General features: G+C 43.4%; 1 protein-coding gene across 3 annotated transcripts in view; it reads left to right on the top strand.

Moving 5' to 3' along the window:
• RIPOR3 (RIPOR family member 3) overlaps positions 1-16,982 on the top strand; it is a 195,464-nt gene that overhangs the window by 105,157 nt on the left and 73,325 nt on the right. For all 3 annotated transcript variants that reach the window (XM_072110625.1, XM_072110623.1, XM_072110624.1), the window contains 2 exons: positions 7,029-7,147; positions 12,143-12,289. In XM_072110625.1, coding sequence (XP_071966726.1) covers positions 7,044-7,147; positions 12,143-12,289 — 251 coding nt within the window. In that variant the 5' untranslated portion in view covers positions 7,029-7,043. The remainder of the gene's footprint in view (positions 1-7,028; positions 7,148-12,142; positions 12,290-16,982) is intronic.

Raw genomic sequence — 16,982 nt, 5'->3', positions numbered from 1 at the left:
GTAGTGTCTCTCTTTGTATGGCGGTAGCGTCCCTCACTGTATGGCAGTAGTGTCCCACACTGTATGGCGGTAGTGTCCCTCACTGTATGGGGGTAGTGTCCCTCACTGTATGGGGGTAGTGTCCCTCACTGTGTGGGGTAGTGTCTTTCACTGTATGGATGTGTCCCTCAATGTCTGGCGGTAGTGTCCCTCACTGTATGGCTGTGTCCCTCAATGTCTGGCAGTAGTGTTCCTCACTGTATGGCTGTGTCCCTCAATGTCTGGCGGTAGTGTCCCTCACTGTATGGCGGTAGTGTCCCTCACTGTATGGCGGTGTCCCTCACTGTATGGCGGTGTCCCTCACTGTATGGCGGTGTCCCTCACTGTTTGACGGTAATATTCCTCACTGTATGGCGGTGGCCCTCACTGTATGGCGGTAGTGTTCCTTACTGTATGGCTGTGTCCCTCAATGTCTGGCGGTAGTGTTCCTCACTGTATGGTGGTAGTGCTCCTCACTGTATGGCGGTAGTGTCCCTTACTGTATGGCGGTAGTGTCTCTCACTGTGTGGGGTAGTGTCTCTCATTGTATGGTGGTAGTGTCTCTCACTGTATGGCGGTAGCGTCCCTCACTGTCTGGCAGTAGTGTCTCTCCCTGTATAGGGGTAGTGTCCCTTACTGTATGGGGGTAGTGTCCCTCACTGTGTGGGGTAGTGTCTCTCACTGTATGGCGGTAGCGTCCCTCACTGTCTGGCAGTAGTGTCTCTCACTGTATGGCTGTGTCCCTCAATGTCTGGCGGTAGTGTCCCTCACTGTATGGCGATAGTGCTCCTCACTGTATGGCGGTAGTGCTGCTCACTGTATGGCAGTAATGTTCCTCACTGTATGGGGTTAGTATTCCTCACAGTATGGAGGTAGTGTCCCTCACTGTATGGTGGTAGTGTCCCTCATTGTATGGCGGTAGTGTCCCTCACTGTGTGGGGTAGTGTCTCTCTTTGTATGGCGGTAGTGTCTCTCACTGTATGGCGGTAGCATCCCTCACTGTATGGCGGTAGCATCCCTCACTGTATGGCGGTGTCCCTCACTGTATGGCGGTGTCCCTCACTGTATGGCGGTGTCCCTCACTGTTTGACGGTAATATTCCTCACTGTATGGCGGTGGCCCTCACTGTATGGCGGTAGTGTTCCTTACTGTATGGCTGTGTCCCTCAATGTCTGGCGGTAGTGTTCCTCACTGTATGGTGGTAGTGCTCCTCACTGTATGGTGGTAGTGTCCCTTACTGTATGGCGGTAGTGTCTCTCACTGTGTGGGGTAGTGTCTCTCATTGTATGGTGGTAGTGTCTCTCACTGTATGGCGGTAGCGTCCCTCACTGTCTGGCAGTAGTGTCTCTCCCTGTATAGGGGTAGTGTCCCTTACTGTATGGGGGTAGTGTCCCTCACTGTGTGGGGTAGTGTCTCTCACTGTATGGGGGTAGTGTCCCTCACTGTGTGGGGTAGTGTCTCTCACTGTATGGCGGTAGCGTCCCTCACTGTCTGGCAGTAGTGTCTCTCAGTGTATGGCTGTGTCCCTCAATGTCTGGCGGTAGTGTCCCTCACTGTATGGCGATAGTGCTCCTCACTGTATGGCGGTAGTGCTGCTCACTGTATGGTGGTAATGTTCCTCACTGTATGGCGTTAGTATTCCTCACAGTATGGAGGTAGTGTCCCTCACTGTATGGTGGTAGTGTCCCTCATTGTATGGCGGTAGTGTCCCTCACTGTGTGGGGTAGTGTCTCTCTTTGTATGGCGGTAGTGTCTCTCACTGTATGCCGGTAGCATCCCTCACTGTATGGCGGTAGCATCCCTCACTGTATGGCGGTAGCATCCCTCACTGTATGGCGGTAGTGTCTCTCACTGTATAGCTGTGTCCCTCAATGTCTGGCGGTAGTGTCCCTCACTGTATGGCGGTAGTGCTCCTCACTGTATGGCGGTAGTGCTCCTCACTGTATGGCGGTAGTGTTCCTCACTGTATGGGGTTCGAATTCCTCACTGTATTGGGGTAGTGTTCCTCACTGTATGGCGGTAATGTCCCTCACTATAAGGCGATAGTGTTACTCACTGTACGGGGGAAGTGTTCCTCAATGTATGGCAGTAGTGTTCCTCACTGTATGGGGGTAAGGTTATTTTATGTATGGAGGTAGTGTTCCTCACTGTATGGTGGTAGTGTCCCTCATTGTATGGCGGTAGTGTCCCTCACTGTGTGGGGTAGTGTCTCTCTTTGTATGGCGGTAGTGTCCTTCACTGTCTGGCAGTAGTGTTCCTCACTGTCTGGCAGTATTGTTCCTCACTGTATGGAGGTAGTGTTCCTCACTGTATGGAGGTAGTGTCCCTCACTGTATGGCGGTAGTGTCCCTCACTGTGTGGCGGTAGTGTCCCTCACTGTATGGGGGTAGTGTCCCTCACTGTGTGGGGGTAGTGTCCGTCACTGTGTGGGGGTAGTGTCCCTCACTGTGTGGGGGTAGTGTCCCTCACTGTGTGGGTGTAGTGTCCCTCACTGTGTGGGGGTAGTGTCCCTCACTGTGTGGGGGTAGTGTCCCTCACTGTATGGGGGTAGTGTCCCTCACTGTGTGGGGTAGTGTCTCTCACTGTATGGCTGTGTCCCTCAATGTCTGGCAGTAGTGTTCCTCACTGTATGGCGGTGTCCCTCAATGTCTGGCGGTAGTGTCCCTCACTGTATGGCGGTGTCCCTCACTGTATGGCGGTAGTGTTCCTCACTGTATGGCGGTGTCCCTCACTGTATGGCAGTAGTGTCTCTCACTGTATAGCTGTGTCCCTCAATGTCTGGCGGTAGTGTCCCTCACTGTATGGCGGTAGTGCTCCTCACTGTATGGCGGTAGTGCTGCTCACTATATGGGGTTAGTATTCCTCACTGTATTGGGGTAGTGTTCCTCACTGTATGGCGGTAATGTCCCTCACTATAAGGCGATAGTGTTACTCACTGTACGGGGGAAGTGTTCCTCAAAGTATGGCAGTAGTGTTCCTCACTTTATGGGGGTTAGGTTATTTAATGTATGGAGGTAGTGTCCCTCACTGTATGGTGGTAGTGTCCCTCATTGTATGGCGGTAGTGTCCCTCACTGTGTGGGGTAGTGTCTCTCTTTGTATGGCGGTAGTGTCCTTCACTGTCTGGCAGTAGTGTTCCTCACTGTATGGAGGTAGTGTTCCTCACTGTATGGAGGTAGTGTCCCTCACTGTATGGCGGTAGTGTCCCTCACTGTGTGGGGGTAGTGTCCCTCACTGTGTGGGGGTAGTGTCCCTCACTGTGTGGGGGTAGTGTCCCTCACTGTGTGGGGGTAGTGTCCCTCACTGTGTGGGGGTAGTGTCCCTCACTGTGTGGGGGTAGTGTCCCTCACTGTGTGGGGGTAGTGTCCCTCACTGTGTGGGGTAGTGTCTCTCACTGTATGGCTGTGTCCCTCAATGTCTGGCGGTAGTGTTTCTCACTGTATGGCTGTGTCCCTCAATGTCTGGCAGTAGTGTTCCTCACTGTATGGCGGTGTCCCTCAATGTCTGGCGGTAGTGTTCCTCACTGTATGGCGGTGTCCCTCACTGTATGGCGGTGTCCCTCACTGTATGGCAGTAGTGTTCCTCACTGTATGGCGGTGTCCCTCAATGTCTGGCGGTAGTGTCCCTCACTGTATGGCGGTATTGCTCCTCACTGTATGGCGGTAGTGTCCCTTACTGTATGGCTGTAGTGTCTCTCACTGTATGGCTGTGTCCCTCAATGTCTGGCGGTAATGTCCCTCACTGTATGGCGGTAGTGCTGCTCACTGTATGGCGGTAGTGTTCTTCAATGTATGGGGTTAGTATTCCTCACTGTATTGGGGTAGTGTTTCTCGCTGTATGGCGGTAGTGTCCCTCACTATATGGTGATAGTGTTACTCACGGTACGGGGGAAGTATTCCTCAAAGTATGGCAGTAGTGCTCCTCACTGTATGGGGGTAAGGTTCTTCAATGTCTGGAGGTAGTGTCCCTCACTGTATGGTGGTAGTGTCCCTCATTGTATGGCGGTAGTGTCCCTCACTGTGTGGAGTAGTGTCTCTCATTGTATGGCGGTAGTGTCTCTCACTTTCTGGAGGTAGTGTCCCTCACTGTATGGCGGTAGTTCCCTCACTATATGGGGATTGTGTCCCTCACTGTATGGGAGTAGTGTCTCTCACTGTGTGGGGTAGTGTCTCTCATTGTATGGCGGTAGTGTCTCTCATTGTATGGCGGTAGCGTCCCTCACTGTCTGGCGGTAGTATTCCTCACTTTATGGCTGTGTCCCTCAATGTCTGGCGGTAGTGTCCCTCAATGTATGGCGGTAGTGTTCCTCACTGTATGGCGGTAGTGTTCCTCACTGTATGGCGGTAGTGTTCCTCACTGTATGGCGGTAGTGTTCCTCACTGTATGGGGGTAGTGTTCCTCACTGTATGGGGGTAGTGTTCCTCACTGTATGGCTGTATTCTTCACTATATGGGGGTAGTGTTCCTCACTGTATGGGGTTAGTATTCCTCTCTGTATGGTGGAAGTGTTCCTCACTGTATGGTGGTAGTGTCCCTCACTATATGGTGGTAGTGTTGCTCACTGTATGAGGGAAGTGTTCCTCAAAGTATGGCAGTAGTGTTCCTCACTGTATGGAGGTAGTGTTCCTCACTGTATGGCGGTAGTGTTCCTCACTGTATGGCGGTAGTGTCCCTCTCTGTATGGGGGTAGTGTAACTCACTGTATGGGGGTAGTGTCTCTCACTGTGTGGGGTAGTGTCTCTCATTGTATGGCGGTAGTGTCTCTCACTGTTTGGCGGTACCGTCCCTCATTGTCTGGCGGTAGTGTTCCTCACTGTATGGCTGTGTCCCTCAATGTCTGGCGGTAGTGTCCCTCAATGTCTGGCGGTAGTGCTCCTCACTGTATGGCGGTAGTGTTCCTCACTGTATGGCGGTAGTGTTCCTCACTGTATGACGGTAGTGTTCCTCACTGTATGGCGGTAGTGTTCCTCACTGTATAGGGGTAGTGTTCCTCACTGTATGGCGGTAGTGTTCCTCACTGTATGGCTGTATTCTTCACTGTATGGGGGTAGTGTTCCTCACTGTATGGGGTTAGTATTCCTCACTGTATGGTGGAAGTGTTCCTCACTGTATGGTGGTAGTGTCCCTCACTATATGGTGGTAGTGTTGCTCACTGTATGAGGGAAGTGTTCCTCAAAGTATGGCAGTAGTGTTCCTCACTGTATGGAGGTAGTGTTCCTCACTGTATGGCGGTAGTGTTCCTCACTGTATGGCGGTAGTGTCCCTCACTGTATGGGGGTATTGTAACTCACTGTATGGGGGTAGTGTCTCTCACTGTGTGGGGTAGTGTCTCTCACTGTTTGTCGGTACCGTCCCTCATTGTCTGGCGGTAGTGTTCCTCACTGTATGGCGGTAGTGTTCCTCACTGTATGGCGGTAGTGTTCCTCACTGTATGGCGGTAGTGTTCCTCACTGTATGGCGGTAGTGTTCCTCACTGTATGGTAGTAGTGCTCCTCACTGTATGGCGGTAGTGCTCCTCACTATATGGCAGTTATGTCCCTCACTGTATGGCGGTAGTGTTCCTCACTGTATGGGGGTAGTGTCCCTCACTGTATGGGGGTAGTGTCCCTCACTGTATGGCGGTAGTTTTCCTCACTGTATGGCGGTAGTGTTCCTCACTGTCTGGCAGTAGTGTCCCTCACTGTATGGCGGTAATGTTCGTAACTGTATGGTGGTAGCATTTCTCACTGTATGGCGGTAGTGTCCCTCACTGTATGGGGGTAGTGTTCCTCACTGTATGGCGGTAATGTCCCTCACTGTATGGGGGTAGTGTTCCTCACTTTATGGCTGTAGTGTTCCTCACTGTATGGCTGTAGTATTCCTCACTAGATGGGGGTAGTGTTCCTCACCATATGGCTTCACTGTATGGGGGTAGTGTTCCTCACTATATGGCGGTAGTGTTACTCACTGTATGGCGGTAGGGATACCACATTTGTATAGGCTTTATAATGTTTTCATACATTTACAAAAATTAAAACCTCCTGTAGAAAATTTAGTTTATTTATTTTGCCATCTTCTGGCGCTAATAACTTTTTTATACTTTGGTGTACAGAGCTGTGGGTGGTATCATTTGTTGCGACTTTTGATGCCATTTTCATTGCTATCATTTTAAAGACTGTACAACCTTTTGATCACTTTTTATTGATCGCACATAGTAACGAAGGGGATAAATTGAGGCAGCTGTCATGGCGACGGATCGCCGCTCCTCTATGACGTCAAGGGGAGCGACGATCCTTGGAAAGGATGGGCACCGCCATCCTTTGAAGCCGCTGGCGGCGTTCTGCAAGTTAACACCAGTGATCGATGCTAGCACAGACCGCAGGTTTTACCGGTAAGCCTTTGCTGCAATATGCAGCAAAGACTTAGCGGCTATGGAGAGGGCTCAGATCGTGAGCCCTCTCCATGTACCCGCAACCGGGTCGAATGGAATTTTCACTAATTCACCCATCTCTAGTCACTAATATAAACATAGTGAGGGAATACGGTGAGTTGATATTTGGTCTTGCAAAATCCAGAATTGATGGTCTCTTACTTATCTAAAGGTTGGATGATTATGTTGTGGATTGATTTAATAAGATATTAAAAATACTGTTATGAGATTGTGTTACTTTAACAAAAGTCCTTTAAAAATAGAAAAAATTTATACAAAAATAAATATATTATTTTATCTGCAACATGAAGCCTGTAAAATATAAAAAGCAGTGCAACCCCTGCCCCCTTTCCAAATAATAGATAGAAATATTCAAAACGTACATCTAAACATTCTACAGAAACTAAAGCTCATCTCCATTAATGTAAAATTTAAAACAAGTCCCGTCTGAGAGTGTTGCTAGTTTGGGTCATTTGGACATTATTGGAGCTTGTAGCGCTGTTGTAGTTTTTTTTGTTTTATACTTTTTTTATGGACTATTTGTTGAATAGTTGAGTTAGGTATTAACAATTCAGAATATGATTTTCTTTTGTCTTTTTCTAGAAGCCTCCATCAAATATGTCAGTAAAATTGAAGTTCAGCTCTCCGAGTGATGGTCTCTATGGGGTCAGTAGGAGTCGATCTTTTGCTGGTTTTAGTACATTACAAGCCCAAAAGACCTCGTAAGTATTGAAATATGATTTTTCGACTGAGGCAGATTATCAATGTCTTTTTATACCGGGAAACCGCAACACATTAAGACTCATTTAATGGGTGTTTAGGGCAGTAGACATTTCTACTTACATTTCTGTAACCTGCTCTGACTGATGAAGCTTGCAGCCCCTGTAATGTTTTCTTTTAAGTATTTTCTGGTTCCAGACATTTGTGATTGACATGGAGAGCACCTTTACAAGGTAATTTAAATCTGTTTCTGAACAAGAGTTAGTAGCAGATCTTAACCTTATGTTATCCCCAGCCTTCTTTGGATACAGTACAGTAGTATTGTGTCTTGCAAAAATCATTTCCAATATTCTGTAATTTAATGCAACAGATACTGAAATATGGCAGCAGACTCTGTGCAGGAAGCCTGTAAAATCAATATGTATGCAGTCTAGCAAACATTTAGGAAATGAAATGATGCACGAGAGAGGTCCTTGGAAGCTGTTTTATGGAATAATGTAACAGAAGCTTCAGGCTGGATAATAGATGTCACTGCAGACTTCAGGTGACCGTGTGTGAGATAAAAACCAGATCACACAGAATCTGCAATGCTTCTCGGCGAAGGCCTGATGGATTTGTGAATGGAAAATATATATAATTTAAAACCAGGGTTTCTCTTTTTTGGACCACTCTATGTTTCACATATTAAAGAGCATTTCCACAATTGGTGCATTGTGACTGATTCAATCGAACGAACTGTGGAGCACTAAGATTTCAAAGATGGTGCTCACAGTGCCTAGAGCCAAAAGAGGACCCGCATTGCCTGCTATTGCTGCGTATTATTATGCAACTCTCCTTTGCCATGTAGCCTTGTGGTTATCATTACCAGTTTTCAATCATTGGACGGAAATAGAAAAGCTATGGATGGCTCCGAGTGCACTGATATGGACCCCGCCAGCTGACTCTTCAACTCTTTTGGTACCCATAGCTTTTACTAAAGATATCTGGCAAAAATGCTGGTTTCAATCATAAATCCCCCCTTTCCTGTATGCACCTCTGTTGCCACAAAGTCTCATATCTGATTTTGTTGCCTTCTGGAGGCCAATGAATGTTTTCCAGATGAAAGACCTGGCCCATGTCTTAACTAAAAGGCTTATTACGATGCAAGACTTGAGATCGGTTTCTAAACATTTTGCAATGGTGGCCAGCACCTATCCCCAGATTTATCAACATTGTCTTTCAATACAAATGTCCTCATAATCACTGAATTAAAATGCATTAGTCTGCAGGGCCCGACATCTAAAGGGCTCTATTCAGATTTATACCTCAGGTATGAACCCAGTGTCTGATAAACATACATTTATGGTACATATATGGTAGATGGTATGGGATAAGGCCATCAAAGATTTGCTGTCAGTCCTCTATAAAGAGAATTAATACGAGATACTGGTATCACACCCCTGCTTTACTTCTTAGGTTGAACCCAAGCATCCCTAATATATGTTGGAGGTGTGACTCTCTGTACATCATATTTTTCTGGAATATAGGAGTCTTCACTAATTCTAGCAAGGAGCATACTGAATCCCAGAAAGATTGTTGGAGACACCAATAGAAAAGAACTTCTGTTAGGGCTTGCTCCGATTGGACTGGGGAAACTGAGGTCCAAATTATTCTTACATATTCTATGTGGGGTCTTTGGTTCCCATCTATTGGAAATGTTTACCCGCCCCCGCCCTCCCCATCTTCTCTAGACCTCTACTCTCACATTCAACACATGCAAACTTTAGAGTATATGACTGCTTTCCTGCAGGACCAGTTTCTCAGAGTGTGGCCTTCCTTGGATGCCATGAGTGACTGATTACCCCAATCTTTTTGAATAAACTCTTTCATCTTTCTCTTTCTTATTTTTATCAGTTTTTATTGCTGTATGCTTTAAGGGACATCTATCATAAGGTTTACTTTGATAGTTTCAGGGCCATCCGGATTAGTGTAAAAAACACCTTTATTAAAATATGTAGATGAGCTGCAGGCGCTTCGGCTACGTCACCGGAGAACCTCTCAGTTCCACTATATGATTATTTATGCACACTCACCGCTCTGTACTTTGCTCCTTGGACCCGCCCGTTCATTGTGATGTTGCACTGTCTGCGCAAGTGACAGGCGAGACCAGGCAGCAAAGTACAGGGCAGGAGGCGTTCACAAAAAATATGACACAACCGGGAGGTGCTTCAGTGACGTAGTCAGAGTTCCTGTGGCTCATCTACATATTTTTATAAACATATCAAAAAGGGTCCAGCAGCACAAGTAACTACAACGGGTATACACAATGGACGTGATAAATCCATCAAAAAAAAAAAAAAAAAATGGCAGCACACCTATAGTTCAATAGAAAAATATACCAACATATTTTTTTATTGAACTATTGATGTGATCCAGTTTTTGATTTTACATGTTTTTATGAAGACATTTTTACACTAAACCAGATGTCCTTGAAAGACATTGCCACCCCGTAGACTAAAGGATGATCATGTAAGTTTGATGATAGATGTCCTTTAAGAAAGTCTTTTTAAATAAACCATTAGATTTTATATCTAACACTTGGATTTTTAGCTAGATAAAGCACCTGATCTATCCTGATTTCGTAGCCAATCCTATAGAACTTCTTGCAACTTGTTCCTGCAGGGGCACTTTCTTTTGTCATCCTGTACCTACCCAACAAGGCACAGCATGGACATCTATGGGATTCATTGGGGCACATTTACTGTGTATAGTGCAGAGTGTGCAAGATTCAGGATTTTTGGTGCACGTTCTGCATGAATCTGATGCTAACTGCACTGCTCTGACAGAGTGCACCACTTTTTTATGGTGCACCTTTAACATAGGGCATCCAATGCATTTCTGTTAGACTTTGAATGTCTGACAGAAAAATGCTGTACAGCCCTTAGTAAATGTGCCCGAATATTTCTACACTTGTTCATGTGCTTGATAGAATCTGATTTATAAATGTATTGTGGTCACATTCTCTCCAATGTCTCAGCACAGTGTCCCTTTAATACTGTTAAAGGGTCTGAGCCGAACCGGCATCGGAAAACACAGGGTACCCCAGTGTAACACCCGCGATCGGAGTGAGCTCCATCGCGGGTGCTTAAACCATTAAATGCCGTGGTCAGCGCGACCGCGGCATCTAACACGCCTTCCGGGGGTCTTTCCCCCACGATCAGCCCCCCCCAAACCCCTTTTAGGATGATCAGATGATTGCTTGTTCATGTCCCATGGTGGAAGTAGTAAAAAAGTAGTGTTTTTCAATTAAAAAATAAAATAATAAATCACTAAAAATGCCCATAAGCCCCATAAGATATAAAGAGACATATAACGCTAAAAAAAAGTCTTAATCATAACACAAACCCCACATATATAGTATCACCGCGTCCATAGCAATCCGTAGAATAAAACTAAATAATCATTGAACCCGCACGATGAATGCCGTTAAAAAAAACTGTTAAAAACCTGCCAAAAATTATGATTTTTGAATCCCACAAAAAATGCAATAAAAAGTGTTAAAAAAACATGATACTGGTGCAAAGTACAACATGTCCCACAAAAAACAAGCCATCAACCAGCTCCTTAGACAAAAAAAAAAAAATGTAATGCCACTTGGAAGACGGCAATGCAAAAATGATATATTTTTCCCACATTAGGGTTTTATTTGGCAAATTTAGTAAAATGTAAGAAAAAATATTCATGTATGGTATCCCTGTAATCATATCGACCCATAGAATAAAGATAACATGTTTATTAGGCTAAACGGTGAACACAAAAAAAAAGGAATAAAATCCAGGACAGAATTGATTATTTTTTACTCCTGCCCTCAAAAAAAAGTTCTAAATTTTCAACAATAGGAGATACAAACCCCAAAATGGTAACACTGGAAAAAAACATCTCATCCCGCAAAAAAAATGGCATCGCATGGCCCCAATAACGAAAAAGATAAAATGTTAAAATGTCTACAAAAGGGGCCAATGAGGAAACTAAAATCCTGGCAGCTGCAGGGTGCTCCTCCCCTCCTGCACCTCGCTGTGCGATCATAAAACAAGTCATGGCCACATGTGGGGGGTCTCTGTACTCAGGAGAAATTGCAGAACAAATTATATGGTGGATTTTATCTTTTTATCTTTTGGAAATGTGTAAATTTTAGGGCTAAATGAACGTATAACCGGCACAATTTGACCATTCTAAATTTCACCTCCATTTTGATTTCATTACTATGAAGTTCTCAAGGGGTTAACAATCTTCCTAAAAGCTGTTTCTGATAGCTTGAGGGGTACAGATTTGAAAATGAGTTGATACATAGGGGTTTTTTTATGCTAAATATGTAAAATTTCATTTAAAACTGTATTTATCCCCAAAATAGTCAATGCTGAATATACGGAAAATCGATGTTCGATTTGTAAGCCGCGTGACATCAAAATAAATTATCCAGACATTTCAAAAATTATGAAAATGTAAAGTAGACATATGGGAAATCTTATTCAGCAACTTATTTAGGTGGTAAATCTATCTGCCTGAAAACGTGGTGATTTCAAAATTCGACAATGGCAAATTTTTCAAAAAAATAATCTTTTTTTTGTAAATAAATGCAAAACTTATCAACCGACATTTACCACTATAATCAAGTACAACTTGTGAGGAAAAAACAATCTCAGAATCGTTTTGATAAGTAACAGTGTTCAAAAGTTATAAAAGCGATGCAAGTCAGAATCCAAAAAATCAGGCTGAGCCTTAAGCTACAAAATGGCTGCGTCCTTAAGGAGTTAAAGTACATAAGTTCTTTATTGTCAATCCCTAATTCCAGCAATAATATTAGTTACTTTGCTTGTCATCCAAGTATTCTAAAAATAGGTACAGCTCAAAATCAGAAGAATTGTACATTAAAAAAACCATTTTTACACAACACTCTCAGGCTTGATTTATACAGGCTATTTATTGTGCACTGTGTTGTCTTTGTTTTCATCTTCCAGACAGTCCCTTAGGAAAAACTCTGTAAAGTCAAAGATGTCTGTCCGGTCTGAGAAGTTGTACCCATCTCTGAGAAAAGGATCAATCAGGCTTGATCCTCATCCTCACCAAGTCAAGAAGATATTTGAAGCTTTAAAGAAAGGGCTAAAGTATGTAAGATAATCTTCTATATAATGGCTATGACACTTACCGTAATCAAATTTTTTTTAAAACCCAGTTCCCTTTTTGAATAAATGGTGATAATTTGTTGAGTAATTTTGCCAATACTTTACATACTACTAATTAACTACTACTTTACTCTACTAATTCTTAGTGACAACTTTTGAGTTGTACTCACTAATCTGCTGATGTTTAAACATCATGTTTCTTGTCCTGTTATTGATCCCTGAGTTATACAGCCTACATTTTACTCCAGAGCTGCATTCACCAGCCACATTTCTAGGGGCATAAAAATTCTGTGGGCCCACCTCCAATACACATGGCCTACACTTAAAGGGAATCTACGATCAATATGAATGATAAACCAGGGTCATTAACACATAGATCCAGGTATTGTGACTGTGCTAATCTTCTTATATTTGTTAGCCATGGCCTGTACTTCTAAAATCAACTTTTAAAATTATGCTAATGAGCCTAAAGGTCTCGGGGGCTGTTGCCAGGGCGAGTCCATTCTGAAGCTTCACAGGCTATTAATCTGTCTCCCCCTCCCCCTCTGTTCTTTCAGCTCTTCTCCCTCTTTTTACCTGATGTAATCTCACAGCAGCATATGAAGTTTCAGCACACAGCGCATAATGCAGCAAACACCCACCACCAAACACCACCAATGACCCAAACACCCTTTACATGCCACAGGAAAAGCTGCCAGCGGCATGTTACAGAGGCAGCGCGTGGGTGCTGCTATCTTGGTTGACATCATCTGGGAGCAAAGATTAGTTGCCATGATAAAGATCTGTTGCAATGTAACAGTGGCACATTGTAACAGATCATGTGCAAACCTCCCATGTACTATATACAAATACTACTACTTTAGTATAGCAGTATAGTAGTATATGGTAGGATCCATTGAAGTACCCTAGGGGGTGTAAAAGGTAGTAAAAAAATGTTTTAAAAATGTTAAAATATATATAAAACCTAAAATGTTGAAATCACCTCCATTTCCCTATAACGATATTAAAACAATAAAAATCATAAACATGTTAGGTACCGATCTATCAATATTTAAAAACGGCTATTCCCTTTCGCAAACCACGTAACTGAAAATAGTCCCCAAGTATCTGGAATGCCACTTTTTGCCATTTTGCAACACATCTAAAATTTTAATAAAAATGCAGCAAAAGGTGATACAGTACCCATAATGGTAGCAATGAAAATGTCATCTCATCCCACAAAAAATGACGCCTTACACAGATCCATACACTGAATTATGAAAAAGTTATTGGTCTAGAATATGGCGAAATTAAGAATTTTTATTTGTACAAAACATTTACATTTTTTAAATCTAATAAAACCAATATAAATTTGGTATCACTGTGATTGTACCAAATTAAAGAATAAATGGGTGGGGGGTGTCCTTTGGAGTGCACATTGAAAGCTGTAAAAACATGGCCCAAAAGAAAATGTCGCAAATATGGTTTTTTTGTCAATTTCCCCACATTCGTAATCTTTTTCTGGCTTTCCAGTACATTATATGGGATATTAAATACAGGCACTAGGAAGTACAAGTTGTTACACAGAAAACAGGCCTTTATACAGCTCTCTATGCTGAAAAATGAAATTATGGAATTTTGAAAGTGGGTAGTAAAAAATGGAAACACAACAACAAAAAAGGGCTGTGTCCTTAATAGGTTAAACAATCACATCCTAAAGCTGTATGCAAATAACCTTAGGTGGGTCTAATGAGTCATTATCATATTCAGCAGTCCAGCTTTTTCACAAGAGTGAAGCACAGCCACACCTCCCAGTGCTTGACTCACAGCCTATATATTGATATGACACTCGTGGTGCTGGCTCCTCTATGTGTTTCCTAGTTCTGGCGGCCATGCCCCTTGCAGCCTATGTGTATATGAGATACTCCTATACACATAACTGACAGCCTGTGTAATGTGACACTCCTGGTACTGGCTCCTCTATGTGCTTCCTGGTGCTGGCGCTCTCTGCAGCCTGTGTGTGTATGAGATACTCCTATACACATGACTGACAGCCTGTATAATGATGTGACACTTCTGATGCTGGCTCCTCTATGTGCTTCCGGGTGCTGGCGCTCCCTGCAGCCTGTGTGTGTATGAGTTACTCCTATACACATGACTGTACAGCCTGTAAATAATTAATAGGGAGCCATTCAGGAGCCAGAAGAGCCGACTCTTCTTAGTGAGCGGAGCCTAATTATCCAGCTCACTAAGAAGAGCCAGACTTCTCACACAAACACTAGCAATGCTTTAGTATACATTACACCCAGACATGAGCTAGGGGAGGAAAGGGGAGGGGTAACAGGGTTGACATCAGGCTCATGGGCACATGTGCCCAGTACAGGGATAATACACACTCAGTGGGCCACATTTATTAATAATTTCTGTGGCACTCCGTTAAAGAGGCGTGGGTCACATTTATGTCAGACTTCTGTAAATGGTCTGTGCGAATGTGCAGTGGAAAGACCCTTTTTGTGCACAGGATTATGTTGCGGCATGCAGCCACAACACAATACTAACAATGCAAACACTTAAAAAATATACGCCAGAATTCTGCCACAGACTGAATAATAGGTCAATGATTTCACAGAACAAGCATAATGCACATATTGATTTTGTAGCACAGGGATATTGTACATTGAGATGTAAATCATCCAAAACAAGGATAATACACACAGTGATGTCACTGTACTGGTATAATACACAAAATTATGTGATACACATCACTGTGTGTATAAACAGTGATGTCAAAGAACAGGGAGAATACACACAGCGATGTCCCAGTATAGACATAATACACACAGTGATGTCACAGTACTAAGATAATAAAGGGATTTTACAATACTGAGATAATAGACAAAGTGATTTCACAGATTTGGGGGTTATGCACATAGTGATGTCACAGTATAGAGATAATACACTAAATGATGTGAGATTATTGATATAATACACAGCAATGTCAGAGAACAAGGGAAAAAATGGTGATACCATAGTTTAGGGATAATACACTAACTAATGTCACAATACAGGGTTCGTACAAATAGTGATGTCATACAACAGAGATATTGCACACATGCACTAGCCTATGATGAAAGCCACTCCCCCTGTCATCAGGGGGCTCAAGCCTCCTGATGTCTCTGGCAGATGACTGCACCGCTGGGGGCGAAACTGTGCCAGGCTTGACCTGGCATATTTTTGCATTAAAAAACCTGGTGTGAAAGTTATGATAAATCTCCTCTGTTGTGATACCACAGTACAGATAATACTGACAGCGCTGTCACAGTAAAGGAATAATTACACACAGTGATGTTACAGTACAAGGATCATACCCATAGTGATACCACAGTATAGGCATAATACGCACACTGATATTACAGAACAGGGATAATACACACAGTGATGTCACAGTTCAGGGATAAGCACGTCACCAACAAAAATAAGGACACCATGGCCTTCCACACCCAGTAAAATTAAGTCACTTATAAATCACTTTTATTAGTTCATAGCCACACAAAAAACATATTAAAATACAAACTGTATATATTGGAGCATAAGCCGAGTTTTTCAGCACAAAAAATGTGCTGAAAAACCCTAACTTGGCTTATACTCGAGTCAAGGGGGAAAAAAAAGTTCTACTCACCTTCTGCTGCCCCTTCCCCTCCGGCAGGTCCTCCTACGGGATCAGCCATGTCCCCACACGATACGTTACAGGAATCATGATGTCAGCCGCACACTGACATTCTAGTGTGATGTCAGCGAGCGGGTGGCTATATACTGGTTATATACTGGGGGCATGTGCTGGCATGCTACATGCTAGGCTTATACTTGAGTCAATAGGTTTTCCCAGTGTTAAAATGAGGGGACTTGGCCTATACTCGTGTTGGCTTATACTCGAGTTTATATAGTATATGTAATTAAAAAGGTCCATGGTCCATTATAAGACTCATCTGCCACAAGGGTTCCCCATCACATAGTAATGTCTCAAGGATCCAATACATACAAGATAATACATCAGATATATCAATACATTGCACAGACAACAAGATGGAGTTGTTTATCATAAAACAAGACAAGGACTATCAGTGCCCAAGTATCATAGAAAACTGTATAGAAACAAAGTCACTAGATACACTATATATATACAAATATATCAATCTAAAAGGCACAGGTACAGGGATAATGCAAATAGTGATACCTCAGTACAGTGATGATAAACACTGTCATTTCACAGAACAGGGATAATACCCACCGTAATGTCACAGTAAAGGGATAATGCACACAGTGATGTCACAGAACAGGGATACCCACAATGATGTCACAGTACAGGGATAATACCCACAGTGATGTTACTGTACAGGGATAATACCCACAGTGATGTTACTGTACAGGGATAATGCACACATTGATGTCTTTGCACAGGGATATTTTATACATAGATGTGAACTATGAAATACTCTGACCAAAATCTCAAATTTGCACAATATTCACTGAGCAAAATTGTACGAATTTTAACACTGATCATAAGACAAGAGTCCTAAAGAAAGCAGCTGTGGTCTATAATAAAAACTATGACCCAAATTCAGGACACAATAAGAAAGGTTTTCCATTTACAAGGCTATTTCAATGTCTACCTACTGTATATTGAGTCTATTTAAAG

Source organism: Engystomops pustulosus, chromosome 6 (assembly GCF_040894005.1).
Source record: "Engystomops pustulosus chromosome 6, aEngPut4.maternal, whole genome shotgun sequence".
Classification (NCBI taxonomy): domain Eukaryota; kingdom Metazoa; phylum Chordata; class Amphibia; order Anura; family Leptodactylidae; genus Engystomops; species Engystomops pustulosus.
This window is presented reverse-complemented; position numbering and strand designations above follow the sequence as displayed.